We start from the raw sequence: 24782 nt of genomic DNA on the forward strand, positions 1-24782 counted from the left end.
AATGGAATAGAATAGAAAGCCATGAAACTAACAATCATATACATAACTGATTTTTGAAAAGCGTACCAAGACCATTCAATGGAGAAAGGACAGTCTTTTTTAACAAATGGTGCTTAAAAAACTAGATATTCACATGCAAAAGGATGAAGTTAGATTCTTACCTAAACACCATATAAAAAATTAACTCAAATGGATCAAAGACCTAATTGCAAGACCTAAAACTATAAAACATTTAGAAGACAATATAGGGCAAAAGCTTTCTAACATTGGATTTGGCAGTGATTTATTAGATATAACATCAGAGGCACCAGCAACAAAAGAAAAAATAGACAAATCAGACTTTTCAAAAATTAAAAAATGTACATCAAAAGACACTACCAGACAGATGTGGTTGCTCATTCCTGTAATCCCAGCACTTTGGGAGGCTGAGGCAGGAGGATCGTTTGAGCCCAGGAGTTCAGGACCAGCCTGGGCAATATAGTAAGACTCTGTCTCTATGAAAAAAAAATAAATAACCTGAGCATGGTGGTGCATGTTTGTAGTCCCAGCTACTTAAGGGGCTGAGGTGGGAGGCTCGCTTGAGCCCAGGAGGTCAAGGCTGCAGTGAGCCATGATCATGCCACGGCACTCCAGTATGGATGACAGAGAGAGACCCCAGCTCAAAAAAAGTAAATAAGAAGACGCTATCAACAGAGTAAAAAGGCAGCCCACAGAATGGGGGAAATTGTGGCAAATTATGTCCCTGATAGGAGATTAATATCCAGAATATATAGAGAACTCCTAAAATTCAACAACCACAAAAACCAAACTGCCCAATTCAAAAATGAACAAAAGACTTGAATAGACATTTCTCCAAAGAAGATATATACGTGGCTAATGAGCACATGAAAAGATGCTCAGTGTCATTAATGATTAGAGAAATTCAAATCAAAACATGCTGAGTGAAATAAGCCAATCACAAAAAGACAAACATTCCACTTCTGTGAGTACTCAGAGTAGCCCAGACCCCAGAGACAGAAAGTAAAATTATGGTTGCCTGGCACCAGGGGCAGGGGGTAATGGAGAGTTTAACAGGTGCAGGGTTTTGCTTTTACAAGATGAAAAGAGTTATGGAGACGAATGGTGGTGGGGGTTGCACTACATTATGAATGTACCTAAGACTGCTGAACTGTACACTGAAAAACGATGATGATAGTGTTTCACCACAATGAAACAACTGAAAATATACACACATCTGTTAAAGAACTTGTATATAGAATATATACAGTCTCAAAACTCAGTAATAAGAAAACAACCCAATAAAATATGGGAAAGGATTTGAGTACTCTTCACTGAAGATGATACACAGATGGCAAATAAGCACATGAAAATATGCCCAACGTCATTAATCACTGGGGAAATGCAACTGAAAACCAAAATGAAACACACAAAAACAGTAACAAATGCTTGGTATTGCTGATGGAAATGCAAAATGGTACAGCCACTCTGGAAAACACATACTTATCACATGAGCCAGGAATCCCACTACTAGATATTTATCCAAGAGAAATGAAAACTTGTTTATAGTGACTTTACCCATGATTGCCAAACACTGGAAACAGCCCAGTTATCCTTCAGCTGGTGAATGGTTGAACAGATTGTGGTGAGGCATACCATGGAATACTGCTCAGCAAAACAGAGGAACAAACCCTTGATCTCCACAACAGGGACAAGTTCCTAATGCACAATGCTAAGTGAGAGAGGCCACTCCTGCCTGAGTCTATTTATGTCTAGAAAAGGCAAGTCGGTGGAGACAAAAGCAGGTCAGTGGTTGCCAGGGGCTGGGCATAGGGGAGGGCTTGGCTACAAAGAGGCACAAGAGAATTTTGGGGTTGCTTAACAGTTCTTTGTCTTAATGGTGGTGATGGTTACATGACTATGCTTTCGTCAAAACTTACAGAACTATTCACTAAAAAGGGTGACTTTTATTGTATGTAAATTATACCTCGATAAACCTGATACATTAAAAATTCATAAGGGCAAATAATTTACATTTCAGGGCAAAGTCAAGTATGTTTTATGCACTGTAGATACTCTGGGAAACTATGACAGAAGGAGTACCACTCAAAATTGGGCAATTCTATTAATGAAGTTAAAAATTAGAAAGCTAATCAGTAATATTTATTTCTTATTTATTTCAGAACAACACATCTATAATTCATAGTATCTTGCTGTTGGTAGATAAAGAATCTGCATTTAGGCCTGACAAGGATGCAGTAATTCAGGTAATGGTTTAGACTGTGGGAACCTGAGTGATGGATAAAATTAAACATTAAGGCACCTAGATGAGATGAAACACATGAAGGAATTTAGATAAGTTCTAATTGCATCCATGTGGGAGCCTGGAAACCTACTTCCTACCCCATAAGTTCTGGCAGGAGCCCTGCAGAGTATGCCATGGAAAACTTAAAAATGTTTCTTTTCCACCTCATATGTTTTCTTTCCTTCTCTTTCTTTGTATCTTTTTCTTTTATCTGAAAACATCTTCATTTGGCCTCATTCTGAAAGGGTATTTTTGTTACATCTAGAATTCTGGTTTGAGAGGAGTTCTGCTTTTCCCCTCAGCACTTTAAAGATACTGCTCTCTTGCCTTCTGGCCTCCATAATTTTGGAAGAAAAGTTCATCGTAATTCAGATCATTGTTCATCTCTGAAGTGTGTTAATTTTCCTTTGGCTGTTTCCAAGGTGCTTCCTTTCTTTTCAGCAAATGGACCGCAATGCGAGCGGGCTTGGTCTTCATTATCCTGTTTAGGCTTGAACTCTTAAATTTGTGAATTCATGTCTATCACCACATTTAGGACCTTTTTAGCCATTGTTTCTTTCTTTTGTTTTTTTCCTTTCCTGAGACAGCATCTAGCTCTGTCACCCAGGCTGGAGTATGGTTGTGCAATCAGCGCTTACTGTAATCTCAAACTCCTGGGCTCAAGAGATTCTCCCACCTCAGCCTCCTGGGTAACTGGGACTGAAGGTGTTCACCCCCACACCAAGCTACTTTTTTTTTAAGAGACAGGGTCTTGCTGTGTTGCCTAGGCTGGAGTCCTGGAGTCGAAGTCCCGGCCTTAAGCAGTCCTCCACCTTGGCCTCCCAAAGCTCTGGGATTGTAGGCATGAGCCACTGTACCTGGCCTAGTTCTTAAAATTTTTTTTCCTGCTTTATTCTCTCTCTTCTCTCTTTCTAATATTTCAATTGCATATACCAGTATTGTCCCACAGATCTCTAAGAATCTGTCTTTTTTAACTTTTTTCCTCTCTAGTCTTCGTATCAGGTTGTTCTATTGATCCTGTCCTCAGGGTCACTGGCTCCTTACTCTGTCATCTCTTCAGCTGCTAAACTCGCTAACGTGGCTTGGCTCTGTGTCCCCACACAAATCTCCTCTCAAATTTTAATCCCCACGGATGGAGGGAGAGACCTGGTGGGAGGTGACTGGATCATGGGGGCAGATGCTGTTCTTCTGATAGTGAGTGAGTTCTCATGAGAGCTGATGGTTTTAAAGTGTGGCCCTTCCTTACTCTCTTGCCTGTACCATGTAAGACGTGTCTTGCTTCTCCTTTGCTTTCTGCCATGATTGTAAGTTTCCTAAGGCCTCCCCAGCCATGCAAAACTGAGTCCATTAAACCTCTTTCCTTTATAAACTACCCAGTCTCAGGTAGTATCTTTATAGCAGTGTGAAAACAGAGTAATACATTCACCCAGTGAATTTTTTAGTTCAAATATTGTATTTTTCAGCTATAAGATTTCCAATGGATTTTAAAATATATTTTCTATATCTCTCCTGAGTTTTCCTCTCCTTTCATAAATTGCAAGCATTTTTCCTTTACCTCATTGAGCACAGTTTTAATGGCTGCTTTGAAGTCCTTGTCTAATAATTCCAACATCTGGGTCATCTCTGGGTTGGCCTGTGCTGATTGTCTTTCCTTGGAGAATAGGTCCCATTTTTCTGATTCTTGATGGGTCACATAATTCTGGACATTGTGAATATTCTGTTGGGGAGCCTGGATTCTGGTACACGCTCACAGTGTTGTTCCAGTGTGCACGTAACGTGGTTAGACTCAAACCGGAAGCTCTGTGTCACCCACAGCGGGTTCAGTTTAATTCTGAGTCCTCCCCATGCATGCATGCTTCAGGGTCGGCCAGGGACTTGGGCAGAGTTTACACACACCGCAGGGCTTCTTCCACAGCTGCCCGCTTCTGGGAATCTACCTTCACTTTCCAGTGGTGTGGCCACCCCACCCCATCCTCTGTTTCTTCTTTCTTCAGGCCAGAGAGATGCCCATTTTCTTATCGTTTTTATATTTTATGTATGTTTTTATCTTTTGAGACAAGATCGAGCTGTATTGCTGAGACTGGAGTGCAGTGGTGTGATCACGGCTGCTTGCAGCCTTGACCTCCCCAGGCTTAGGTGATCCTCCCGCCTCAGCCTCCTGAATAGCTGGGTCTACAGGTGTGCGCTAGCATGCTCCGCTAATTTTTGTATTTTGTTTTGTAGAGATGGGGGTTTTGTCCTATTGCACAGGCTGGTCTTGAACTCTTGGGCTCAAGTGATCCACCTGCCTTGGCCTCCCAAAGTGCTGGGATCACAGGTGTGAGCCACCGTGCCGGCCAGATGCCCCTCTCATTTCCTTTTTTTTTTTTTTTTTTTTTTTGAGACAGAGTCTCGTTCTGTGTCACCAGGCTGGAGTGCAGTGGCATGATCTCGGCTCACAGCAACCTCTGCCTCCTGGGTTCAAGCAGTTCTCCTGCCTCAGCCTCCTGAGTAGCTGGGACCACAGGTACACGCCACCATGCCCAGCTAATTTTTGCATTTTTAGTAGAGACGGGGTTTTACCATGTTGGCCAGGATATTCTCGATCTCCTGACCTCATTATCCACCCGCCTCAGCCTCCCAAAGTGCTTGGATTATAGGCATGAGCCACCGTGCCCAGCCCTTTTCTTTTTCTTTTTCTTTTTCTTTTTCTTTTTTTACAAAGCCACCTGCTGTCAAAAAGGATGCCTGTTTTCTGTTGGAGCTCAGCCACTCCCACACATGGGCAGCGTCCCTGAGGTCGGAGCCATGGTGGGAACTTGCCCCTGCTGGCCCCGCATGCATCAGGTGCCTCAACAATGAGCATGACTTGGCTGGGCTGCCAGGGCTTTCAGGAAACTCTCCTTACATTTTGTCCAGAGTTTGTGGGTTTTATCTGAGAAGGACCACCCCTGCCACACCAGAACGAGAACAGCCTTGACTCATTCTCTCCCTTTTCCTTCCTCTTCTTTCTCCTTTTTTTTTTTTTTTTTTGGTTTTTCTTCACTGGGGCCTTTTCCTTCATTTCTCTTTGCTCCCTTCTTTCCCGTCTTCTCACTTTCATTACTGCACCCAGACGCGTGCTGTTATCAGTGCCCCCAGCAAAGCAGGGGCGATACTCCTTGAGCCAGCATCTCCATCCTCTGAACCCAGGAATGAGCCATTTACAGTGTTTTCCCCCAAGAGATGCATCTGGAGCCATGACCAACGAGTGCCTCTTCTTGGCAGTGTGAGGTCGTGAGCTCCCTGAAGGCCCTGCACAAATTTGTTGACAGCTGCCAGCTGACTGCAGACCTCGATGGCTCCTTTCCCTACAGCCATGGTGACTGGATCTGCTTCCGTCAGGTAGGTTCAGCCTGCAGCTGCTGCACATGCCACAGTCTCTGGGGACTTTCTCTTATGTGGATGTTTTTACTCAAATTTGAAAAGGGCATCACCATCCCTGATCTCATGCTTGTCACAGTCGCCGTTCAGGTCTTCATGTCTACACAACCGCGCCGTGGTGCATCCGAGAATGCCGAGCCCGGGTGGGAAGGGCGCTGCTGCCCCGGAAGTGTCTGTAGATCTCAGGGATCTTCACATATGGAAGCTTCCCAACCCGAGATCGGTTTAAATGCAGGAACTGGAACTCACAGCTGCTTACTTTAGCATTTAACAGACTGTGTCCTTATAATTTCCTCCCTCTCAACTCACAACAGAGGCTGGAACACTTCGCTGCAAACTGCGAAGAAGCCGTCATTTTCCTACAGAATTCATTCTGCTCCCTGAACACCCACAGACCCCCAAGAACAGCCCAGGTGAGTCCTCAGATTTGCTGGTAAGTTCATTTCACGTGCCAGGTAGGTGGGGGCATAAAGGTTTAGCCAATCTTGAAAATAAATATTTGGTTCACCATCATCTGTAGCAGAGATTTTTAAATCCTTTTTCATTTGTAGATCCCTCTTAACTCAGAAAAGGCCATTTCCTCCCCTTTGTCACCAAAAACGTCCCACCCTACCCAGAAGGAAAACCGTGCCACAGCATTGGATGACATGCAACAGGCGTGAGTGGCAACTGCTGCTCGGAATGAGTCATTCCAACAAGACACAGAGGCGGACTGGCCACAGGGCTCTTGACAGCCCAGCCGCCAGGTTGAGGGGCCCAGGGTCTGTGGGTGAGGTCTGCATGTCTGTCCCTGGTCTAAATGGCAGGTTCACCTCCTACAGCTGAGCTTTGAGCCCCCTTCTTCTCCCTCCCAGGGATCTTACCCTGGGGCCCACCCTCCCTGGGACAGTCCAGACTGTCAGCTTGAGGAGTGAGCATGGTCATGCCACCAGGCCTGCAGCTTGATTTACGGAAACAGGACATTCCCGCCACTGTTGCACTTGGGAGGACCTGCCCCCTGGAGGAGGGGATTAAAGGCGTATTCCTCCCCACCCCGTGCAGGAAGTCACCGAGTTAATTTACCAGCACGAGACGATTATGAAGCTTGTCCTGGAAGACCCACTGCTCGTGTCTCTCAGGCTGGAGGGGGGCACCGTCCTGGCGCGGCTGAGGAGAGAAGAGCTTGGCACAGAAGACAGCCGGTGAGCGCTCACGGGGGCCACGCTGGGCCCTAGCCCATCGGGGGAGCTGTTCGGGGGAGTTTGCAGCCAGGAGACGTAGCACTCTGCTCCAAGGAGAGCCCTCTCTGTGCTTGGTCCAGACCTCCGTTCTGACAGCCACGCTTTGCCTGGGTCAGAGCTTTTCCACATTTACAGGCTCCAAAGATCAAGGAGCCGGCTTCTGGGGATGCTCGGCAGGAGGTGGTCAGAGTGCATCAGAAAGCTCATTCTTGACCAGTGCTGCCTTGGGAGCTGTGCCCACCCCCAGCAGTCCCTGTCCATCTCAGCTGCACACAGCCAGTCCCGTCTAGGCTGCCCTGCACGGGTCCCCTCCAGGCATCTGCACCGCAGGCTGGCCAGGATGTTGGCAGAACGCGTGCAGCACATCTGTGTCACGCCTCGGCTGTGGGCCTCCTCCTGGGGCTCCCGTTGCCTTGTGGCATGAGGGAATGGAAAGAGCAGGGTTTTTATATGGCGTTGTCACCAAGGGCAGATTCCTCAAGGGGCTGCCTGGAAGCCTGAGGACTGCCTTCTCTTCCTCAGGGACACCCTGGAGGCCGCCACAAGCCTGTACGACCGAGTGGACGAGGAGGTGCACAGGCTGGTCCTCGCCTCAAACAATCGCCTCCAGCAGCTGGAGCGCCTCCAGGAGCTGGCGTCACTCCTGGAAGGGAATGACCAGGTCAGAGCTGCAGGAGGAAGGCGGCCCGTTCAGCATCCCCTCCAGGCCAGGCTGGCCAAGGAGACCTCTCACCTTCACACTGTGTCTTTAGGGCCTGGACCTGATTTCCGTGATTTCCATTTGGAATGAAAGTATGTCAGGATAGGGCATGCCTTGCTGCTTGTATAAAAAGAAATAAATTTTATTTTTTGCATGAGAGATACTCGATCAGTGGAGAAAAAAATGTGTTTAATCCAGAGGAGGCCAGGGAGAAAAATAATTTCACACTGTGCCTTCTGATGCTACTGGGTGTATCTTCCAGACGCTTTCTCCATGTGCGTGTGCACACGCGACCGAGAAGCCGAGGTGAAACCGACACAGGTAGAGAGAGTCTGGGCCAAGGCTGAGGATGGCAGCCTGGGAAACACCTCCAGGTGACCTCAAGAAGTGGTTCTGGAGGCCAGGGAGAGGCTAGAGGCTTTAAAGAAAAGAGGACAAATCGGGAGGGGGTGATGACAGAAGTGGCTTTTCACGAATTCCCTGGGTCATGGAAATGGCATTGGTAGGGGTTGGCCATGCGCTGCTGGACTGCAGGGTGTGAGTTGTGTCCAGTGTGTGGCGTGGCTGGGGTTATTGATGGCCCTTGGTGGACACTGCAGAATCTGGGGTCCATATAGCAGCGGCTCTGAAACGATTGCTTAGCTCGGGGGGCGCCAGCGAAATGATTGCTTAGCTCAGGGGCGCAGATGACGCTGCTGCCCACTTTGACGCCCCTCTGGGCCTGACAGTTTAAGGGTGCACACTCAGATAAAAAGTTTCTTTTCTCACATATAAACTCTTCAAAACTTGCACGTTTTTATATAAATCTTTATTATTTTATCAACAACTATTGCTGCGATGAATGTGCGGGTGAAAGAGCCAGCAGCATGGAGAGGCAGCAGTGGGGTGGAGGCATCCCCAGCCCTCCCATCTGCTGACAAAGCTCCCCTGGCCTTCAGGTCCATGCGCTTGCCCTCATGGGGGCCTCCAGACAAAGACATGCAGCAGGGACGCGAGGCAGTGTGCACGCTCCTGGCCTCCCCACGACTGACCCCAGCTCCCAGACGTTGGCCAGGGGCCCAACTGGTCCAATCCCTGGGGCAGGAGCAGGAACCCCACACCAGGCAAGTGGAGTCCAGGCAGAGCTGCAGCCACCAGCCAGTCCGGGCCGTCTCCAGTCTGTGTCCTCTGTCCTGGGGGGTCTCCTCCATCTCCCTTCCTCCCTCTGCTCTGTCCTGGCTCCATCTCCCCTCCTCCCTCTGCCCATCCTGGGGGTCTCCCCCATCTTCCCCTCCTCCCTCTGCCCATCCTGGGGGTCTCCCCCATCTTCCTCTCCTCCCTCTGCCCATCCTGGGGGTCTCCCCTATCTCCTGTCCTCCCTCTGCCCATCCTGGGGTCTCCCCCATCTTCCCCTCCTCCCTCTGCCCATCCTGGGGGTCTCCTCCATCTCCTCTCCTCCCTCTGCCCATCCTGGGGGTCTCCCCCATCTTCCCCTCCTCCTTCTGCCCATCCTGGGGGTCTCCCCCATCTCCCCTCCTCCCTCTGCCCATCCTGGGGGTCTCCCCATCTCTCCTCCCTCTCTCTGCCCATCCTGGGGGTCTCCCCTATCTCTCCTCCCTCTGCCCATCCTGGGGGTCTTCCCCATCTCCTCTCCTCCCTCTGCCCATCCTGGGGGTCTTCCCCATCTCTCCTCCCTCTGCCCATCCTGGGGTCTCCCCCATCTTCCTCTCCTCCCTCTGCCCATCCTGGGGGTCTCCCCTATCTCTCCTCCCTCTGCCCATCTTGGGGGTCTCCCCCATCTCTCTTCCCTCTCTCTGCCCATCCTGGGGGTCTCCCCTATCTCTCCTCCCTCTGCCCATCCTGGGGGTCTCCCCCATCTCTCTTCCCTCTCTCTGCCCATCCTGGGGGTCTCCCCTATCTCTCCTCCCTCTGCCCATCCTGGGGGTCTCCCCCATCTCTCCTCCCTCTCTCTGCCCATCCTGGGGGTCTCCCCTATCTCTCCTCCCTCTGCCCATCCTGGGGGTCTCCCCCATCTTCCCCTCCTCCCTCTGCCCATCCTGGGGGTCTCCTCCATCTCCTCTCCTCTCTCTGCCCATCCTGGGGGTCTCCCCCATCTCTCCTCCCTCTCTTTGCCCATCCTGGGGGTCTCCCCATCTTCCCCTCCTCCCTCTGCCCATCCTGGGGTTCTCCCCCATCTTCCCCTCCTCCCTCTGCCCATCCTGGGGTCTCCCCCATCTTCCCCTCCTCCCTCTGCCTGTCCTGGGGTGTCTCCTTCATCTTCTCCTCCTCGTTCCACTCCATCCTGGGGGTCTCCATCTTCCCCTCCTCATTCTACTCCTTCCTGGGGGTCTCCCCCATCTCCCCTCCTCCCTCTGCTCGTCCTGGGGTCTCCTCCCTCTCCCTCCCCACTCTGCCCCATCCTGTGGGGTCTCCTATTTCCTGTACCCAAGTCTTCCTCCTTTTTCATTTACTTTGGCATTTTATGCAGAGCAACTTCCAGGACTTCCCAGAGAAAGGGATCTTGGGATGAGCATTTTTGAGGCCGTGGTATCTAAAAGCATCTCTACTCCACCTTCATGGCCAGCAGTCACTTTAGTTTCCCTTCGCCAGCTGGAAGGCTCTGCACCTGTGCTTAGCTTCCATCCCATTCCCGGCCTTCCGCCTGTGCCCTGCTTCTCGCTGGAAGCAACAGACTTTCCTGTCTTCCTTGGGGCTCTGGAATCTGAGGGTTGCCCGGGTGCACTGAGGGCAGGTGTGCCTGAGGGTCACCCAGGTGTGTTGAAGGCAGGCATGTGCCTGAGGGTCACCCAGGTGCGCTGAGGGCAGGTGTGCCTGAGGGTCGCCCAGGTGTGTTGAGGGCAGGTGTGCCTGAGGGTCGCCCAGGTGCGCTGAGGGCAGGTGTGTGCCTGAGGGTCGCCCAGGTGTGCTGAGGGCAGGTGTGTGCCTGAGGGTCGCCCAGGTGCGCTGAGGGCAGGTGTATGCCTGAGGGTCGCCCAGGTGCACTGAGGGCAGGTGTGTGCCTGAGGGTCGCCCAGGTGCGCTGAGGGCAGGTGCGCTCTTTGTGTCTGCACCGCGCCCCTCTATTCTGGGAATTCTGTGACATGTCCTTCGTGGCGCTCGCATTTCCCACAGCTCCACACTTCCATCTGGTTCTGGAGTTTTCTGTCCTGTTGCCTCGATTTTCCCCACTGCTGGCTGTGTGCTGTCTTTGTAAGGTAGACTTTCTCAGCTTTACCCTCTAACTCTATTGTTGAGTTTTTTGTTTCTGCTCTTGGTTTTTAACTCCATGGACTTGTTTTCTGAATGGTCCCCTCTCCGTACTAATCATGATGAGTCTGCACAGCCTGTGGCTTCTGCGGGTTTGTTCTGGTGCCAGAGGCTCTCCTGGCGACCCCTGGTTAGGAAGCCTGTGGCCCACGCATCTTTGGCGTTTTCCCCCTGGCAGTCCAATTCTTTTCCTCTAATCCCAGCCTGAAGGGAGGGCCTGGTCGCCCTCAGTGTTCACCTGCCGCACTGCCTGGATCACCCCTACCAGGGAACAGACCCCAGGCGCTGAGGAGCAGGGCGCCTGGCTCCTTCCCTCCCACACTCCCTCACCCTGTCCTGTGGAGTCTCGGGACTTGGCCTCTGCTCTCCTCAGGCCCTGCCACGCCCGCCTCTTCCCAGCCTCCAGGTTTGTGCCCTGGCTGCTCTCTGCCCACCATGCTGAGGGTTATGCCTTGGAAGATGCTTGCAGGGCTTTAGTGGTGTCTCAAGAGGACACATGTCTCACTCTGCAGTCTTCACCCGGAAACTAACATGTTGTGACTGGACAGGCAATCATGCTATGTATAGGTGCACATCTGTCTCTATATATTTAACTTAAGAAGTGCGTGCACACTGTGGGAAAATTAGAAACATAGATTTTTACACACGGGATGATGCTCTGTGTGGCGGCCTTGGCACCCTGTGTGTGGGCGTGCGCTGCAAGCTCGGTCCCCGAGCCGTGTTCACACAGCTCCCACACTGATGGCCCTGGGCTCTTCCCCTCTCTGCTGTTAGAAACTCCCCATGTTGAACATCTGTGTGTCTCTGCTTCCTTCACAGCCTGTGCGTGCTCACTCTGGATACATTCCTAGGCTCGGATGGCTGGGGTCAGGCCATTCACTTTTGGAGGTTTCCACGCATGGGCCGTGGCACTCCTGCCGCGTCTACCTCCCACTGGCCGCCCCGTGGGGAAATGGAGCCCCTCAACAGTGTGCCCTCAGATTTTCTATGCAACAGCTGGACATTCTCTTCACACATTTATTATTATTTTTATTTCTGTAGTGAATTACTTGTTCATGCTTTAGACAGTTTTTCTAGGGTTGATCATCACTTCTGTCTATGTTATATGGATCCTTCATGTTCCACTTGTTTTCCCAGTTTGTCATTTGTCCTCTAGCTTTGCTTATCTTTTAAACAGCCCTGTCTACCTGAAGGTTATAGAATTATTAGTGTATTTTATCATAGAACCTGTACGACTTGAATTTTTGTATTTAAATCTTGAAACCAATGACAGCCGATTTTTCCACAAAGTTGGAGGCCAGGCTCTGGCTCCACGCCACCCCCACTCGGCTCTGCCGAAGCTGCACCTGCCCCTTGCCTGGCAGCTGCAAGGCTCCACCCGTGCTCCTAAGAATCAAGATGCTGTGACTTTCTTCTTGTCTCTGGCTCTGTTTACAGACAGCGTTATGTGCTGGTCTGTCTCTCCTCTGCTGCATGTCTGGGGTCATTTGGTACCTTCTGATGGTCATGGATCCAGCCAGCTGTTCCCTTCTTCACAACAGGCCTCTCATCTCTGGGCATCTGACCCCTAGTCGCCCCTGGGGTTGTTGTTTAATGACAACATGAAGGGCTTACCTCTGACATTTCTACTGAATCCAGCAGTAAATGCCTCCAAAATAAGAACCTTGGTCTTGTCACCAGGGCACGTAGCCACAGGCACTCTGTCCAGCAGGGCTCAGCCAGGGGCTCCCCCATCTTTCCCAGGCAGCCTCAAGGGCCAAGCAGCCACTTGCCTGAAGAATATTTCTGGAATATGCTCACCATGTTAACCAGTTTCAAAATGGAAAGTCCTGGATCTGTTGTTTAATGATTTTAATGTCCATTTCCAAACAATGAAAATAGTTTGGAGCTTGAGCCTCAGAGGCCTGTGACCACCTCTCATCAGTCGTGTTCATTCACGGGTGGTTACGCAGCCAGGCCATCAGCCCTGTGCAGCATGTACTCAGGACATGACCAAGACGCATCTCTCCCTCGGTCCTGCAAAATCCTAGAGTGTGACTCCTTCACATGTTTAAATATAAAATGTTTTTCCCCTGTGTAGATCAAATCATAGTTTGGAAAAGATCTAGAGAAATTCCTCGGTCCTTTGGTGCCCGCCCTCGAGAGCGAGAGGTAGTGGCAGGCAGCACTTTGGGCCGTCCGAGCCTTGGTGTCAGTGGCTATACGAAGACCCAGCCCACACCTGGAGACACGAACGTGGAAGCACCAGGCTTGTACTGATGCTTTGTTCCTTGGGTACAGCAATCCTGCCAGAAAGGACTACAGCTGGCGAAGGAGAACCCGCAACATACAGAGGAAATGGTCCAGGATTTCAGAAGGGGCCTGAGCGCCGTGGTCAGCCAGGCTGAGTGCAGGGAGGGAGAGCTGGCCAGGTGGACCCGCCCGTCCGAGTTGTGCGAGACGGTAAGAGACCCAGTGGGTGTGCATCCCAGGGATCCCGGCTCCTTAGGCTGTGGACATTTAGCAAGTGCCTCCCCACACAAGCTGGAGTGGGCCAGGCTGTGGGACAGAGGCCGGGCACCTGCGATGGAACCCCCTGGCCACTGTGCCCACGGCTCTCTGGAGAAGGCTCTGAGCCGACCTGTGAAGCATTCGTACCAAACAGACCAGCCAAATGAACACACACATTTCTCTGTGTGTCTACTGGCTCAGTTACAAAATTCCACTGATTGCCCAAAACCCCAAACAAGTGCTGCAGCAGACCGCACGCCTGCGAGCTCCCCCGCGCCCGGCACTGCCTGCCATTAGGAGCCCAGGCCAGAGGCCTTGGAGCTCACCTGTCAGGACAGTATTTGAGGGGTCATGGGGTGGCCAGAGCAGGGTGGAGCCGTGTGCCCCATCACGCCTCTCTCAGCTCACAGGATGTGGCATAACTGATCTACACAATATCTTCACGTGGTTCTAGGACATCCCCCATGGTGCCCTCTGGCATGGCGAACAGACCCCGTGGGGTCAGACACAGCCCACCTGCCCTTCGGTTGAACCCGGCCACAGCCCCCATTGGGTGGCGGGGCTGCCTCTCACTCTGCTCTCTGGTCCCCTGGTCCCTGACTAGGCTGGCCTGGGGAACAGCAGGGCCTGAGCTGGCTCCAGGGCAGCCCCTCCTCTACTGCACTGAGTAGAGCCCTCCTTGTCCCACAGGTGAGCAGCTGGATGGGGCCCCTGGACCCGGAGGCTTATCCCTCCTCACCTGTGGCTGAGTGTTTGAGGAGCTGTCACCAGGAGGCTACCTCAGTGGCTGCAGAGGCCTTCCCCGGGGCAGGTGTGGCAGTGCTGAAGCCTCATGCCCTGGGGAGACCGTGGGCATCACAGCAAGACCTGTGGCTGCAGTGCCCCCAGACCCGGCTCCATCTGGAAGAGGCCCTTTCTGAGGCCGCCCGAGGCCCCAGCACGGACACTGAGGGTGGCGCCTGGGAACCCACCCGACCACTGTCCGGCCTCCCTGGACAAGCGCTTCTGTGTGGACAAGATGGGGAGACCCTGGGCCCAGGGCTGTGTGCTCCATGGGACCCACTATCCCCCCTCGGGGGCCTTCCAGGGGCAGGGGCCACCACGGCCCACCTGGAGGACAGCTCTGCCTGCTCCTATGAGCCCACCCAGGCCCTGGCCAGCCGCCCCAGGAAACATCCCCAGAAGAAAATGATAAAGAAAACGCAAAGTTTTGAGATACCTCAGCCCGACAGTGGCCCCAGGGACTCCTGCCAGCCAAGCCATACTGGTGTCTTCAGCAAGGGCCTGGAGGTAACCAGCACTGTAGCCACGGAGAAGAAGTTCCCGCTGCAGCCGCGTGCCAGGAGCCCCCCGGTCACTCGGAGCCGGAGTCTGTCCTCCCCCTCGGGGCTCCACCCTGCTGAGGAGGACGGGAGGCAGCAGGTGGACAGGTGAGGTGGACGCCCCCCTCCTCTGGTCCTAGCAGTCCTTGGGGATCTAGAAACCCAAAGCCATTCAGCATTAAACTCTCTTCTGCAAAGTAGAAAGTAAATCCACAGACATCCCTCTGGGTCCACCTGCCCGGTCCAAGAAGAAACACAATTTTAAACTAGATATGAGTTACCTGCCCCCATGTTCGGAAGGGACCACTGAAAACTGCCTGGATGGTGTGCGGTAACCTGCACACACTCACTGTGATGGTTAAGTAACTGTGCAACCAACTCTAGTTATTTTCAGCCCACTTACAGAAAATTACAAGCAACAAATCAACCCCCGATACCAAGAAGAGTTACCTTAAAAATAACTTAAAGTCTCTAAGTGTTAGGGGTAAGAAGGCGCACCCATGCGTCCATTGTCCCCCTGAAGAGGCCCCTTCTCGCTTGTCGAGCCTGCAAAGGACGCGTCCACTCATTGGTAAGGGTGGGCGCGCTCAGCTCCTGCCTAGGCCGGATGCCGTCTGAACCTCCGTCTTCCGCGAGGTGGAGAATTTCGTGAGATGCTTTGCTCATTTGGTTGGCTTCTGTGTCTTGGGCCAGCAATCCCCAACCTTTTTGCCACCAGGGACAGGATTCGTGGAAGACAATTTTTCCACAGACCGCAGGGGTTGGGGGGATGGTTTTGGGATGAAACTGCTCCACTTCAGCTCACCAGGCATTAGATTCTCATAAGGTGCACGAAACCTAGATCCCTCGCGTGTGCAGTAGCGTTCGCGCTCCTCCCAGACTCTAATGCTGCCACTGATCTGACAGGAGGCGGAGCTCACACGGTAATGCTCTGACAGGGGGCGGAGCTCACAGTAATGCTCTGACAGGGGGCGGAGCTCACACAGTAATGCTCTGACAGGGGGCGGAGCTCACACAGTAATGCTGACGGGGCGGAGCTCACAGTAATGCTCTGACGGGGACGGAGCTCACACAGTAACGCTGTGGAAGGGGGCGGAGCTCACACAGTAACGCTGTGGCAGGGGGTGGAGCTCACACAGTAATGCTCTGACAGGGGGCGGGGCTCACAGTAATGCTCTGACAGGGGCGGAGCTCACACAGTAATGCTCTGACGGGGGCGGAGCTCACACAGTAATGCTCTGACAGGAGGCGGAGCTCACACAGTAATGCTGACAGGAGGCGGAGCTCACACAGTAATGCTCTGACGGGGCGGAGCTCACACAGTAATGCTGACAGGAGGCGGAGCTCACACAGTAATGCTCTGACGGGGGGCGGAGCTCACACAGTAACGCTGTGACAGGAGGCGGAGCTCACACAGTAACGCTGTGGCAGGGGCGGAGCTCACACAGTAACGCTGTGGCAGGGGGCGGAGCTCACACAGTAATACTCTGGCAGGGGGCGGAGCTCAGGTGGTAAGGCTCCCTCGCCTGCCGCTCACCTCCTGCTGGGCGGCCTGGTTCCTAATAGGCCACAGATGGGTACCAGTCGGTGGCCCCGGGGGTTGGGCACCCCCTCATGGGAACAGTGCTCCTACAAAGCCTGCTCGGCAGCCCCTCCTCAGGACCCTCGTTCAAGGCAGGGAGACCCCAGCCGAGGGTGGGGCAGAGGGTTCCATGGACGGCCATGCCTGGGGCCTAGCCTGCTGTTGTCCACCTCTGGGCTGTCCTGCACCCCAGGACTTGCTCTCCAGCCACATGCAGCCCCCGAGTACCCCTGAAGCTGCTGCTTAAGGTGCTGAACCCCTTGGGTCAGGAGTGACCACTGTGGAAGCTGACTCTCAAGAAAACCTCCTGGTCGGTCAGCAGTGGGCATGGATCCGAAAGTTGTTTTTTTTTTTTGAGACGGAGTCTCGCTCTGTCGCCCAGGCTGGAGTGCAGTGGCGCAATCTCGGCTCACTGCAAGCTCCGCCTCCCGGGTTCACGCCATTCTCCTGCCTCAGTCTCCCGAGTAGCTGGGACTACAGGCGCCCACCACCCCGTCCGGCTAATTTTTTGTATTTTTAGTAGAGACGGGGTTTCACCATGGTCTCGATCTCCTGACCTCGTGATCCGCCCGCCTCGGCCTCCCAAAGTGCTGGGATTACAAGCGTGAGCCACCGCGCCCGGCCCCGAAAGCTGTTTTCTCGCGACATTTCCACCACAGCCTTCCTTGCAGAAGCGTCGCTGCTGGAAGTGTTTGAGTCATCTTACCGCTAGAGTGAAACCAGCTGGGAACGAGAAATCTTATGTTCAGAGTTTCAGTTAGGAAGCCTGGGAATCTGTCTGTCTTGGTTTCCAAAGGGATCCTTCCTCTGAAAAGGCCATGATCAATCATATGGAGATGTTTCACATGACAAGTTTCTTTTTGAAATATAGTCCTTTTCAAGTTACTGTGTATCAAGAGAGCAGCTCCAGGTAACAGGAAGAGAATGAGCGGAGGTGCAGGTCAGTCGCTCCCTGCTGAGGACGTGCAGTCAACTGGGAGATTCTTTTTTTTTTTTTTTGAGACGGAGTCTCACTCTGTCACCAGGCTGGAGTGCAGTGGCGCAATCTCGCTTCACTGCAGCATCCGCCTCCCGGGTTCAAGTGATTCTCCTGCCTCAGCTTCCCAAGTAGCTAGGACTACAGGTGCCTGCCACCACCCCCAGCTAATTTTTGTATTTTGAGTAGAGACGAGGTTTCACCATGTTGGCCAGGCTGGTCTCAATCTCTTGACCTCGTGATCCGCCCGCCTCAGCCTCCCAAAGTGCTGGGATTACAGGCGTGATCCCCCACACCCGGCCAGAAGCTTTTTTTTCGTGCATCCCACACGTGCCCGTGTGCCTCCAGTCCACGTGTGACCCTGATCATCCCTCCGGGTTTTCATGTGTTTCTGTCTCAGGCATGAATTGCTTTTAATAACGTGTCCGTGGGGGGCCGCGTGCCCCCGGGATCTCTGTGTCTTCCAGCAGCCGACTGAGGCACATCATGGCCGAGATGATCGCCACAGAGAGGGAGTACGTTCGGTGCTTAGGATATGTCATCGACAACTATTTTCCAGAAATGGAAAGAATGGACCTGCCCCAGGGCCTTCGAGGGAAGCACCACGTTATTTTCGGCAACTTGCAGAAGCTCCACGACTTCCACCAGCAGCACTTCCTCCGGGAGCTGGAGCACTGCCGGCACTGCCCCTTGGCCGTGGGCCGCAGTTTCCTGAGACATGTAAGTGCAGACCATGGCGTGGGCGCCAGGCGATGATGTGGGTGAAGCCGGTGTCAGAGAGGCGGGGCCTACAGGGCACACGTGTCAGGTGGTTGGAATAGCTTCAGTCCAGGTCTAGGAGCTGGTCCTGACAGAATGTTAAGACCAGCCGAAAAACAGACGCCCCACACAGATAACCTGTGGGTCTCCAGTGCCCGGTGCTTTGTGCGTGGTGTGACCGACTGCGTCCCTGCTGCCCCCGGAGACGGAGGCTCACGGACACCATCACACCCGTTCTGCCAGCAGCCCTGCTCCTTTACCACTTCTGGCTGATAGGCCAGAAGCGGTTCCCAGAATCACCTTCCGGGGAGGGGCCAGGCCTCACCTCTTCGCATGCCCCCTGCCCCTGGGTGCCCCATTACCTGCCAGAGGGACCAGCCTGTCCCATTCTGAGAATTCCCTGTGAGGCTTTCAACTGGAAGCATGTTGAGTGTACAGACTCAGTGGTCTCTCCTCGTAAGTTGCTTCTCAGTGATGAACTTGGAATCTCTCTGTATGAGAGTCTTTAATAAAGTTTTTAATTTACTCTGGAAAGAAACTGACAGGCTTTCAACAGGCGTTCACTGAGTGCTGTGGGCAGATGGGACGTGTGTCCCAGACCACTGAGCACAAATTATCACAACGAAAACAGCCGTGGACAAAAGGAGCACATGTTACATCTTTTCAGTGTTTTCTTTCCTTTTTTTTTTTTTTTTTTTATTTGAAACAAAGTCTTGCTCTGTTGCCCAGGCTGGAGTGCAGTGGCACAATCACAGCTCACGGCAACCTCTGCCTCCCAAGTTCGCACCATTCTCCTGCCTCAGCCTCTTGAGTAGCTGGGACTACAGGTGCATGCCACCACGCCCGGCTAATTTTTGTATTTTTAGTAGAGGCTGGGTTTCACCATGCTGGCCAGGCTGGTCTCGAACTCCCAACCTCCTGATCCGCCCGTCTCAGCCTCCCAAAGTGCTGGGATTACAGGCATGAGCCACCATGCCTGGCCTCAGCATTTTCTTAAAAGGTGCTTTTAGACATAAAGTGCAGATTCATATTGACCGTAATTGTGGCAATTTTAAATGTTTTGACAGCTTTAGCTCTTGGCCGTTAAACAAATCGTTCCAGTGCCCCCCACACCCTCCCAGGCCCACTGCCAGCTGTATCCTCTTCCCCCTTCAACCCCCTGGAGCCTGTGTTTTAAAGACAAATTACAGAATTCTCAGCATTAAGGCTGTAGCTGGTAAACTGGTCACCCCTGGAACCCCTCTGTTGGGAATACTCCAATAGTCTTTAATGAAGGACCGAGTCTCCCTTTCACCTGATCATGGTACGAACTGCACCTGGAGGGTCTTGGGACGGGAGCAGTTCCAAGTCCGACCCCGGCTGCAGGAGCCTGCTGTCTCTGGGCCTGTCACTCCCACAGCCAAGCAGTCGCCTCTGCTTTTCCAGGAAGAGCAGTTTGGGATGTACGTGATCTACAGCAAAAACAAGCCACAGTCGAACGCCCTGCTCAGCAGCCACGGCAACGCCTTCTTCAAGGTCATCCCCCTCGGCCCGCCCCCCACAGCCTGCCTGGCCCTCAGCCAGGCCAGAGCTGACCCTGTCACCCGGCCTTTGCAGGACAAGCAGCGGGAGCTGGGTGACAAGATGGACCTGGCCTCCTACCTGCTGCGGCCCGTGCAGCGTGTGGCCAAGTACGCGCTGCTGCTCCGGGACCTGCTCGAGGAGGCCAGCCGTGGCCTGGCCCAGGGGCAGGAGCTGGGCGAGCTCCGAGCCGCCGAGGTCGTAGTCTGCTTCCAGCTGCGTCACGGCAATGACCTGCTGGCCATGGACGCCATCCGCGGCTGCGACGTAAGTGCCCCAGGCGCTGGCAGCTCAGGCAAGCTGGGGGAATCTGAGGCTGCTGGTGAGAAAGTCTTGGCCCAGCAGCACAGTTTTCTTGGTGATGTGCTGGCAGATTTGCCCCGGAAAAGTCCCTCAAAGCACAGCCTTCTGAAGGCTGCAGCAGGGGCCACCGGGAGGTGGGTCTTACTTGTCTGGGCAATGTTAGGGAGCAGCCAGGCTCAAGGCCCCTGGAGCCCCAGGGTTTGACAATGGCTGGCAGATGTTGGCTGCAGTTCCACAGGACATGCGAAGCAGGCTGGCTCTGAATGACTGGAAGTCTGCTTACCTGGGCTGTATTTAAAACAGGTGGACGTGCGTGCTGCACCCCAGCCCTCTGTGAGAAGGCACTAGGGCCAAGGCGTGGGGCTGGCCTTGGCTCATTCATACGGGCCCACAGCAGCTCACCCATACGCTGCTGCCCTCGACCGGCCGCGTGGGTCTCACGAGGCCCCTCCGTGAGGGTTGTGCAGCTCAGTATAGTGAAGGCTCTCCTGGCTGCCCCAAACCCCAGACACCCAAAAGGCCACGGGTGAGCTGAGAAATGGCCAGTGCGTGGGGGTGCTGACTCCACTCTGGCCTGGGATGGGCGACACCCCAATGGCAGAGCAAGGCCGTGGAGGGTGGGGCCCCACATGAGCTGGAGAAGGCAGGCCCATCCCGGGCCCCCAATACCGATGGAATCGGGGCTGCTTCTAGGAAGTGGTACAGTCAGTCTTCCTGGTCACTTGTGCGGAGGCGCCTCAGGCTGTCCCAGCATCCTCAGCTGAGAAGCCCCAGGGGCGTCCGTGGGATGGAGGTCATGGGAGAGGCTCTGCCAACCGCGCCCATCATGCGGGTAAATTCCACCAAGGGAGGGACGGCCTGGCGGGCACGGCAGCTCCATCTCTGGGGCTGCTGTCTCCCCTGACCCAGCTTGAAGGGATTTCTGTGGGGACAAAGGAGGAGCCCTCGTATTCCCAGGGGCTATTTAGTGAGGGGGACTCTAGCACCGCCTCAGCAGGGGGTTCCATCAAAATGGACGCAAGGGCTTTGAAGTTGAAAGTCCTGTAAATCGCAGCAAGGTTTTCCCTGTGATCTCTGCACGTATGACCCGGGAACGGGGGCTGGGGTGGGGGTGTGGGACCCTCACCCCCTGAGCAGGGCCCCTCCCCTGTGTGTGGGCCCAGAGGGTCAAACGGGAGGGTTGGGGGGAACTGGGTGAGTTCCTGATCTTTTAGATGTGATGCTGCAGTTTCTATCCTGATGCTCTTTAAAACCTTTAACAGCTAACATTAAGGTGGATTTGCCAGATTTTATGGCAGTTTGGCTGCTGTTCCATCTTGTCATGAAGCTAACACATTTAGACAGGGACAGTGACTTGTGCCACCACAGACGCCGGATTTTCTTGGATGAAATCCACCTGTGTGTTCCTCTGCAGGTGAATTTGAAGGAACAGGGGCAGCTGAGATGCCGGGATGAGTTTATCGTTTGCTGCGGGAGGAAGAAGTATCTGAGGCATGTGTTCCTCTTTGAAGACCTCATCCTGTTTAGCAAGACCCAGAAGGTGGAGGGCGGCCACGACATCTACCTGTACAAGCAGTCTTTCAAGGTAGCACCCGCCCGGTCCAATCGGGTGCAGGCCGAGCCAGGCCCTCCAAGGGGGTCTCCGACCCTTGTCTCACCTGAGGCGAGCAGAGGAACTGGGAGGGAGTGAAGCTGGGAGGAGCCGCACGGCGATGTTTTGTTTTCTGTGGTTCTTGGGTAAATTCTTGAAAACATTAGCCCTCCAAAAGCTGCAAGGAGAAGTTTGTCTTCTCCAGTCTCATGTCCAGTCCAGGGGCTGAGAAACAAGCACCTACTCAGTCAGTAACTGCACTGTGGATCCTGTACAGAGGTGAACACAGGGACAGGCCTTCCCCTGGCTCTCGGAGGTGCACAGGGAGGGCTCTGCTGACGCGCCACGGTGGGCAGGTTCCCACTTGTGACTCGGCTGTGCTGAGGGAGGGGAGGTCCCTCCCTTCTTGACAGAGGCCATGAGGGTGCATGGGCTCACACACAAGCAGCCTCACAGACTCGTGCATAGCCTTGCACACTCATGGACAGCTGTCCTGCACATTCAAGCACTCTCCCTTGCACACATAAGCAGCCTCACATACCCATGAGCAGCCTTGCACACAGGGACAGTCCTGTACACTCTCCCTTGCGTGCTCACAAGCAGTCACTCACGAGCAGCCTCGCACACACGGACAGCTGTCCTGCACACAAGCACTCTCCCTGGCACGGTCACGAGCAGCCTCACACACTTGTGAGCAGTGTGGTCTCGCCCACCCTGACCCATCCCACACATTTGTCATTTGGTGTCTGGGTGAAGTGACCTCCAGCACTGAGGAATTTGGGTAGCCAGTCGTTCAGAGATCTGTGTTCCTGATGGTGCTGCCACGGGTGTTTGCTGACTGCAGACGGCCGAGATCGGGATGACAGAGAACGTCGGGGACACTGGCTTGAGGTTTGAGATTTGGTTTCGCAGGCGGCGGAAATTTCAGGACACCTACATTCTCCAAGCAAGCTCGGCAGAGGTCAAGAGCGCATGGACCGATGTCATAGGGAGGATCCTGTGGCAGCAGGCGCTAAAGAGCAGAGGTGGGAAGATGGGGGCTGCAGGGCCTGCCAGGCTCAGGGGCACAGCTAAGGGCGGGGGTCAGGGCTGGGGCTGGGGTGAGAGCTGGGGGCTGAGTCCAGGGGCCAGGGGGCCGGGGGCCAAGGCTAGGGCAGGGGCTGGGGTCGGGGACTGAGTCCAGTGGCTGGGGGCTGGGGTGGGGGCTGGGGCTGGGGTGGGGGCTGGAGACTGAATCCAGGGGCCGGGGGCCAAGGCGAGGAGTGCGGCTGGGGATGGAGGTGTGAGTTGGGAGCTGGGCTATCAACCTTAATGCTGAGATTAAATACTGAGTTCACTTGAGCACAAAGTCTGAGGATGCCACCTGGGAGGACACAGCCTTCGAAGGGATGAGGTCATTGCCCCGAAGTGGGGAGGTTTAAGGGCCATTTGTATATGCATGGTCTGGGGAAACTTAACAGGATCACATCATTTTCTATACAGGGTGGGTGCACAGTTACAGCAGTTTGGTTGGCTACAGTCAGCCTTTCTTTTTGGTAAAGGTGAGGGGTATATTTTGCATTCCACATTAGGGACAGAATAGCCAAGGGTCTTCTGTCTCACGGCTCTCTGGTCTGAGCCAGGAACAGGGAGGCAAGGAGACAAGGACATCTCTAACAAAAGGTCAGAAATGAAGGGGCTGAGCACCGTGACTCGATCTCCAAAGTCAGCCTCTCTAAGAGCCTAATCACTCTGAGGAGCCTGCAGTAGCCGGACTGTCCATTTTCTTCCTCATGGGCACCCAAGAGGCCCACCCTGTCTGGGGCACCTGGGGGCCCTCAGTCAGCACTTGACGAGAAAGTTCTTGGATTGGACCCGACAGCACTCACACACGTGTCCCTCATGTCCACAAGCAAACATAAGGCACTGTGGCAATCCCAGAGAGAGTCCCCCACAGCTCTGGCTCCAGATTTAACCCTCTGGTTGACTTCCTGCCCCTGCCCGGCTGATCTGGCCCCCGTGGCCCTGGGAGGCTGAGCTCACAGTCAGCCCTCAGTCTTCCTGCAGGTGCGAGGGCCCTCCCCAGAGCACTCATGCCCCACCCTAGGATCCCGCCCCCAGGCCTCCTCCCTCAATGTCCACCCTCGTTTGCTCCACCACCGACTTCTTCACTGAGGGTGCCTCTCTGTACTCATTCCTCCAGCCTGGCAGCTGCGAACACCACCTTCACAGCAACTGCCCCCCACCCCAGACCTTCTCCCACACTGAGCTCCAACTCCAGGGCCTGCCCCAGTGCCTCACTGATAGTCAAAGCCACTGTAAACCCAGCTGTCCCTCTCTACCCTACAAGCCCACCCCGGCAGCTCTGGCCTCTCAGACCTAAAACCCGGGCACCCAAGCTACAGACACCACCAGGGCTCCTGCACGGCAGCAACCCACCTGAGCCTTGACCCCTCCAGGCAGACACGACCAGGGCTCCTGCACAGCCACACCCTGCCTGAGTCCTGACCCCCTCCAGGTGCAGCCACCACCTCCCCAGTGGCCCCCAAAACACTCCGGAGCCAGCTCTGTCGGGCACAGGGGGCCCCATGGCATCGCCACAGGCTCCCCCTCTGGCCCCCAGCCTCCTGGCTACTCCACACCTCCGTGGGCTTCACCCCTGTGCAGCCCCCAACAGCAGCTACTTGGCCAGAGGCCTCACCTCCGAGATGCCACCATCCTGAAGAGCCTTCTTGGCCTTCTTCCTTCCTTTGCAACCCACTGATCCTGCTTCCTGTTTGGGGTCTGCCTGACTGTAGTGCACGAAGCCTCCCTGGGGTCGATCTGCCCATTTCAACCCCTCCTGTGTTCCAAGCACCTGGAGCCTGCAGGAAATAGGCCCTGCCAGCCTTGAATAGTCAGATTCAGAAAACAGAACTAAGTTGATTCAAGTGCAAAGCATGAGAATGGCCACCCCAGAATGCAGACTGCAAAGGGACGGGGTCCGTGCTCCCAAGTGGGGAAGCTGAGGCTTCACTTGCAGAGACAGAAACGGTTGCAGCCAACTTGACAGCAGCTTGATTAGTACAGGTTGCTACATTCCAAGGAAGATTGCTTTAACGTTCTGTGAGGAGGAGGAGGCTTGTTCTGAGAGATTCTTATCTCTGGTGCCTCCCGGTCATCCCTGACCATTTACCAGAAAAAGCAGAAGTTGCAGCTGATGCTCAGCGACTCAGGGCATTGCTGGGTTCCTCTCAGGGTTCAGAGTAGCTTACAGTTCCCACAGCGTTGAGTTCAAATTATTTAGTTTCACAGCCTTCCTCAAACAGGGCCAGGTGGACAGCTGAGCACAGGGTACGCACACAGGACTC

General features: G+C 54.0%; 1 protein-coding gene across 2 annotated transcripts in view; it reads left to right on the forward strand.

Annotated features, from left to right (window-relative positions):
- Window positions 1-24782, forward strand: part of LOC100592207 (pleckstrin homology domain-containing family G member 4B) — a 107403-nt gene that overhangs the window by 74531 nt on the left and 8090 nt on the right. For both annotated transcript variants that reach the window (XR_004029183.1, XM_030808838.1), the window contains exons 7-18: window positions 2181-2264; window positions 5549-5665; window positions 6019-6117; window positions 6746-6885; window positions 7447-7585; window positions 13151-13312; window positions 14051-14790; window positions 17708-17960; window positions 19425-19514; window positions 19596-19826; window positions 21277-21447; window positions 22298-22478. Coding sequence is in view for 1 of the 2 variants with exons in the window: in XM_030808838.1 (XP_030664698.1) it covers window positions 2181-2264; window positions 5549-5665; window positions 6019-6117; window positions 6746-6885; window positions 7447-7585; window positions 13151-13312; window positions 14051-14790; window positions 17708-17960; window positions 19425-19514; window positions 19596-19826; window positions 21277-21447; window positions 22298-22478 (2407 nt within the window). In the remaining variant the exon portion in view is untranslated. The remainder of the gene's footprint in view (window positions 1-2180; window positions 2265-5548; window positions 5666-6018; window positions 6118-6745; window positions 6886-7446; window positions 7586-13150; window positions 13313-14050; window positions 14791-17707; window positions 17961-19424; window positions 19515-19595; window positions 19827-21276; window positions 21448-22297; window positions 22479-24782) is intronic.

The sequence above is a fragment of the Nomascus leucogenys genome, unplaced genomic scaffold (assembly GCF_006542625.1).
Source record: "Nomascus leucogenys isolate Asia unplaced genomic scaffold, Asia_NLE_v1 000630F_157028_qpd_obj, whole genome shotgun sequence".
In the NCBI taxonomy this organism is placed as follows: Eukaryota; Metazoa; Chordata; class Mammalia; order Primates; family Hylobatidae; genus Nomascus; species Nomascus leucogenys.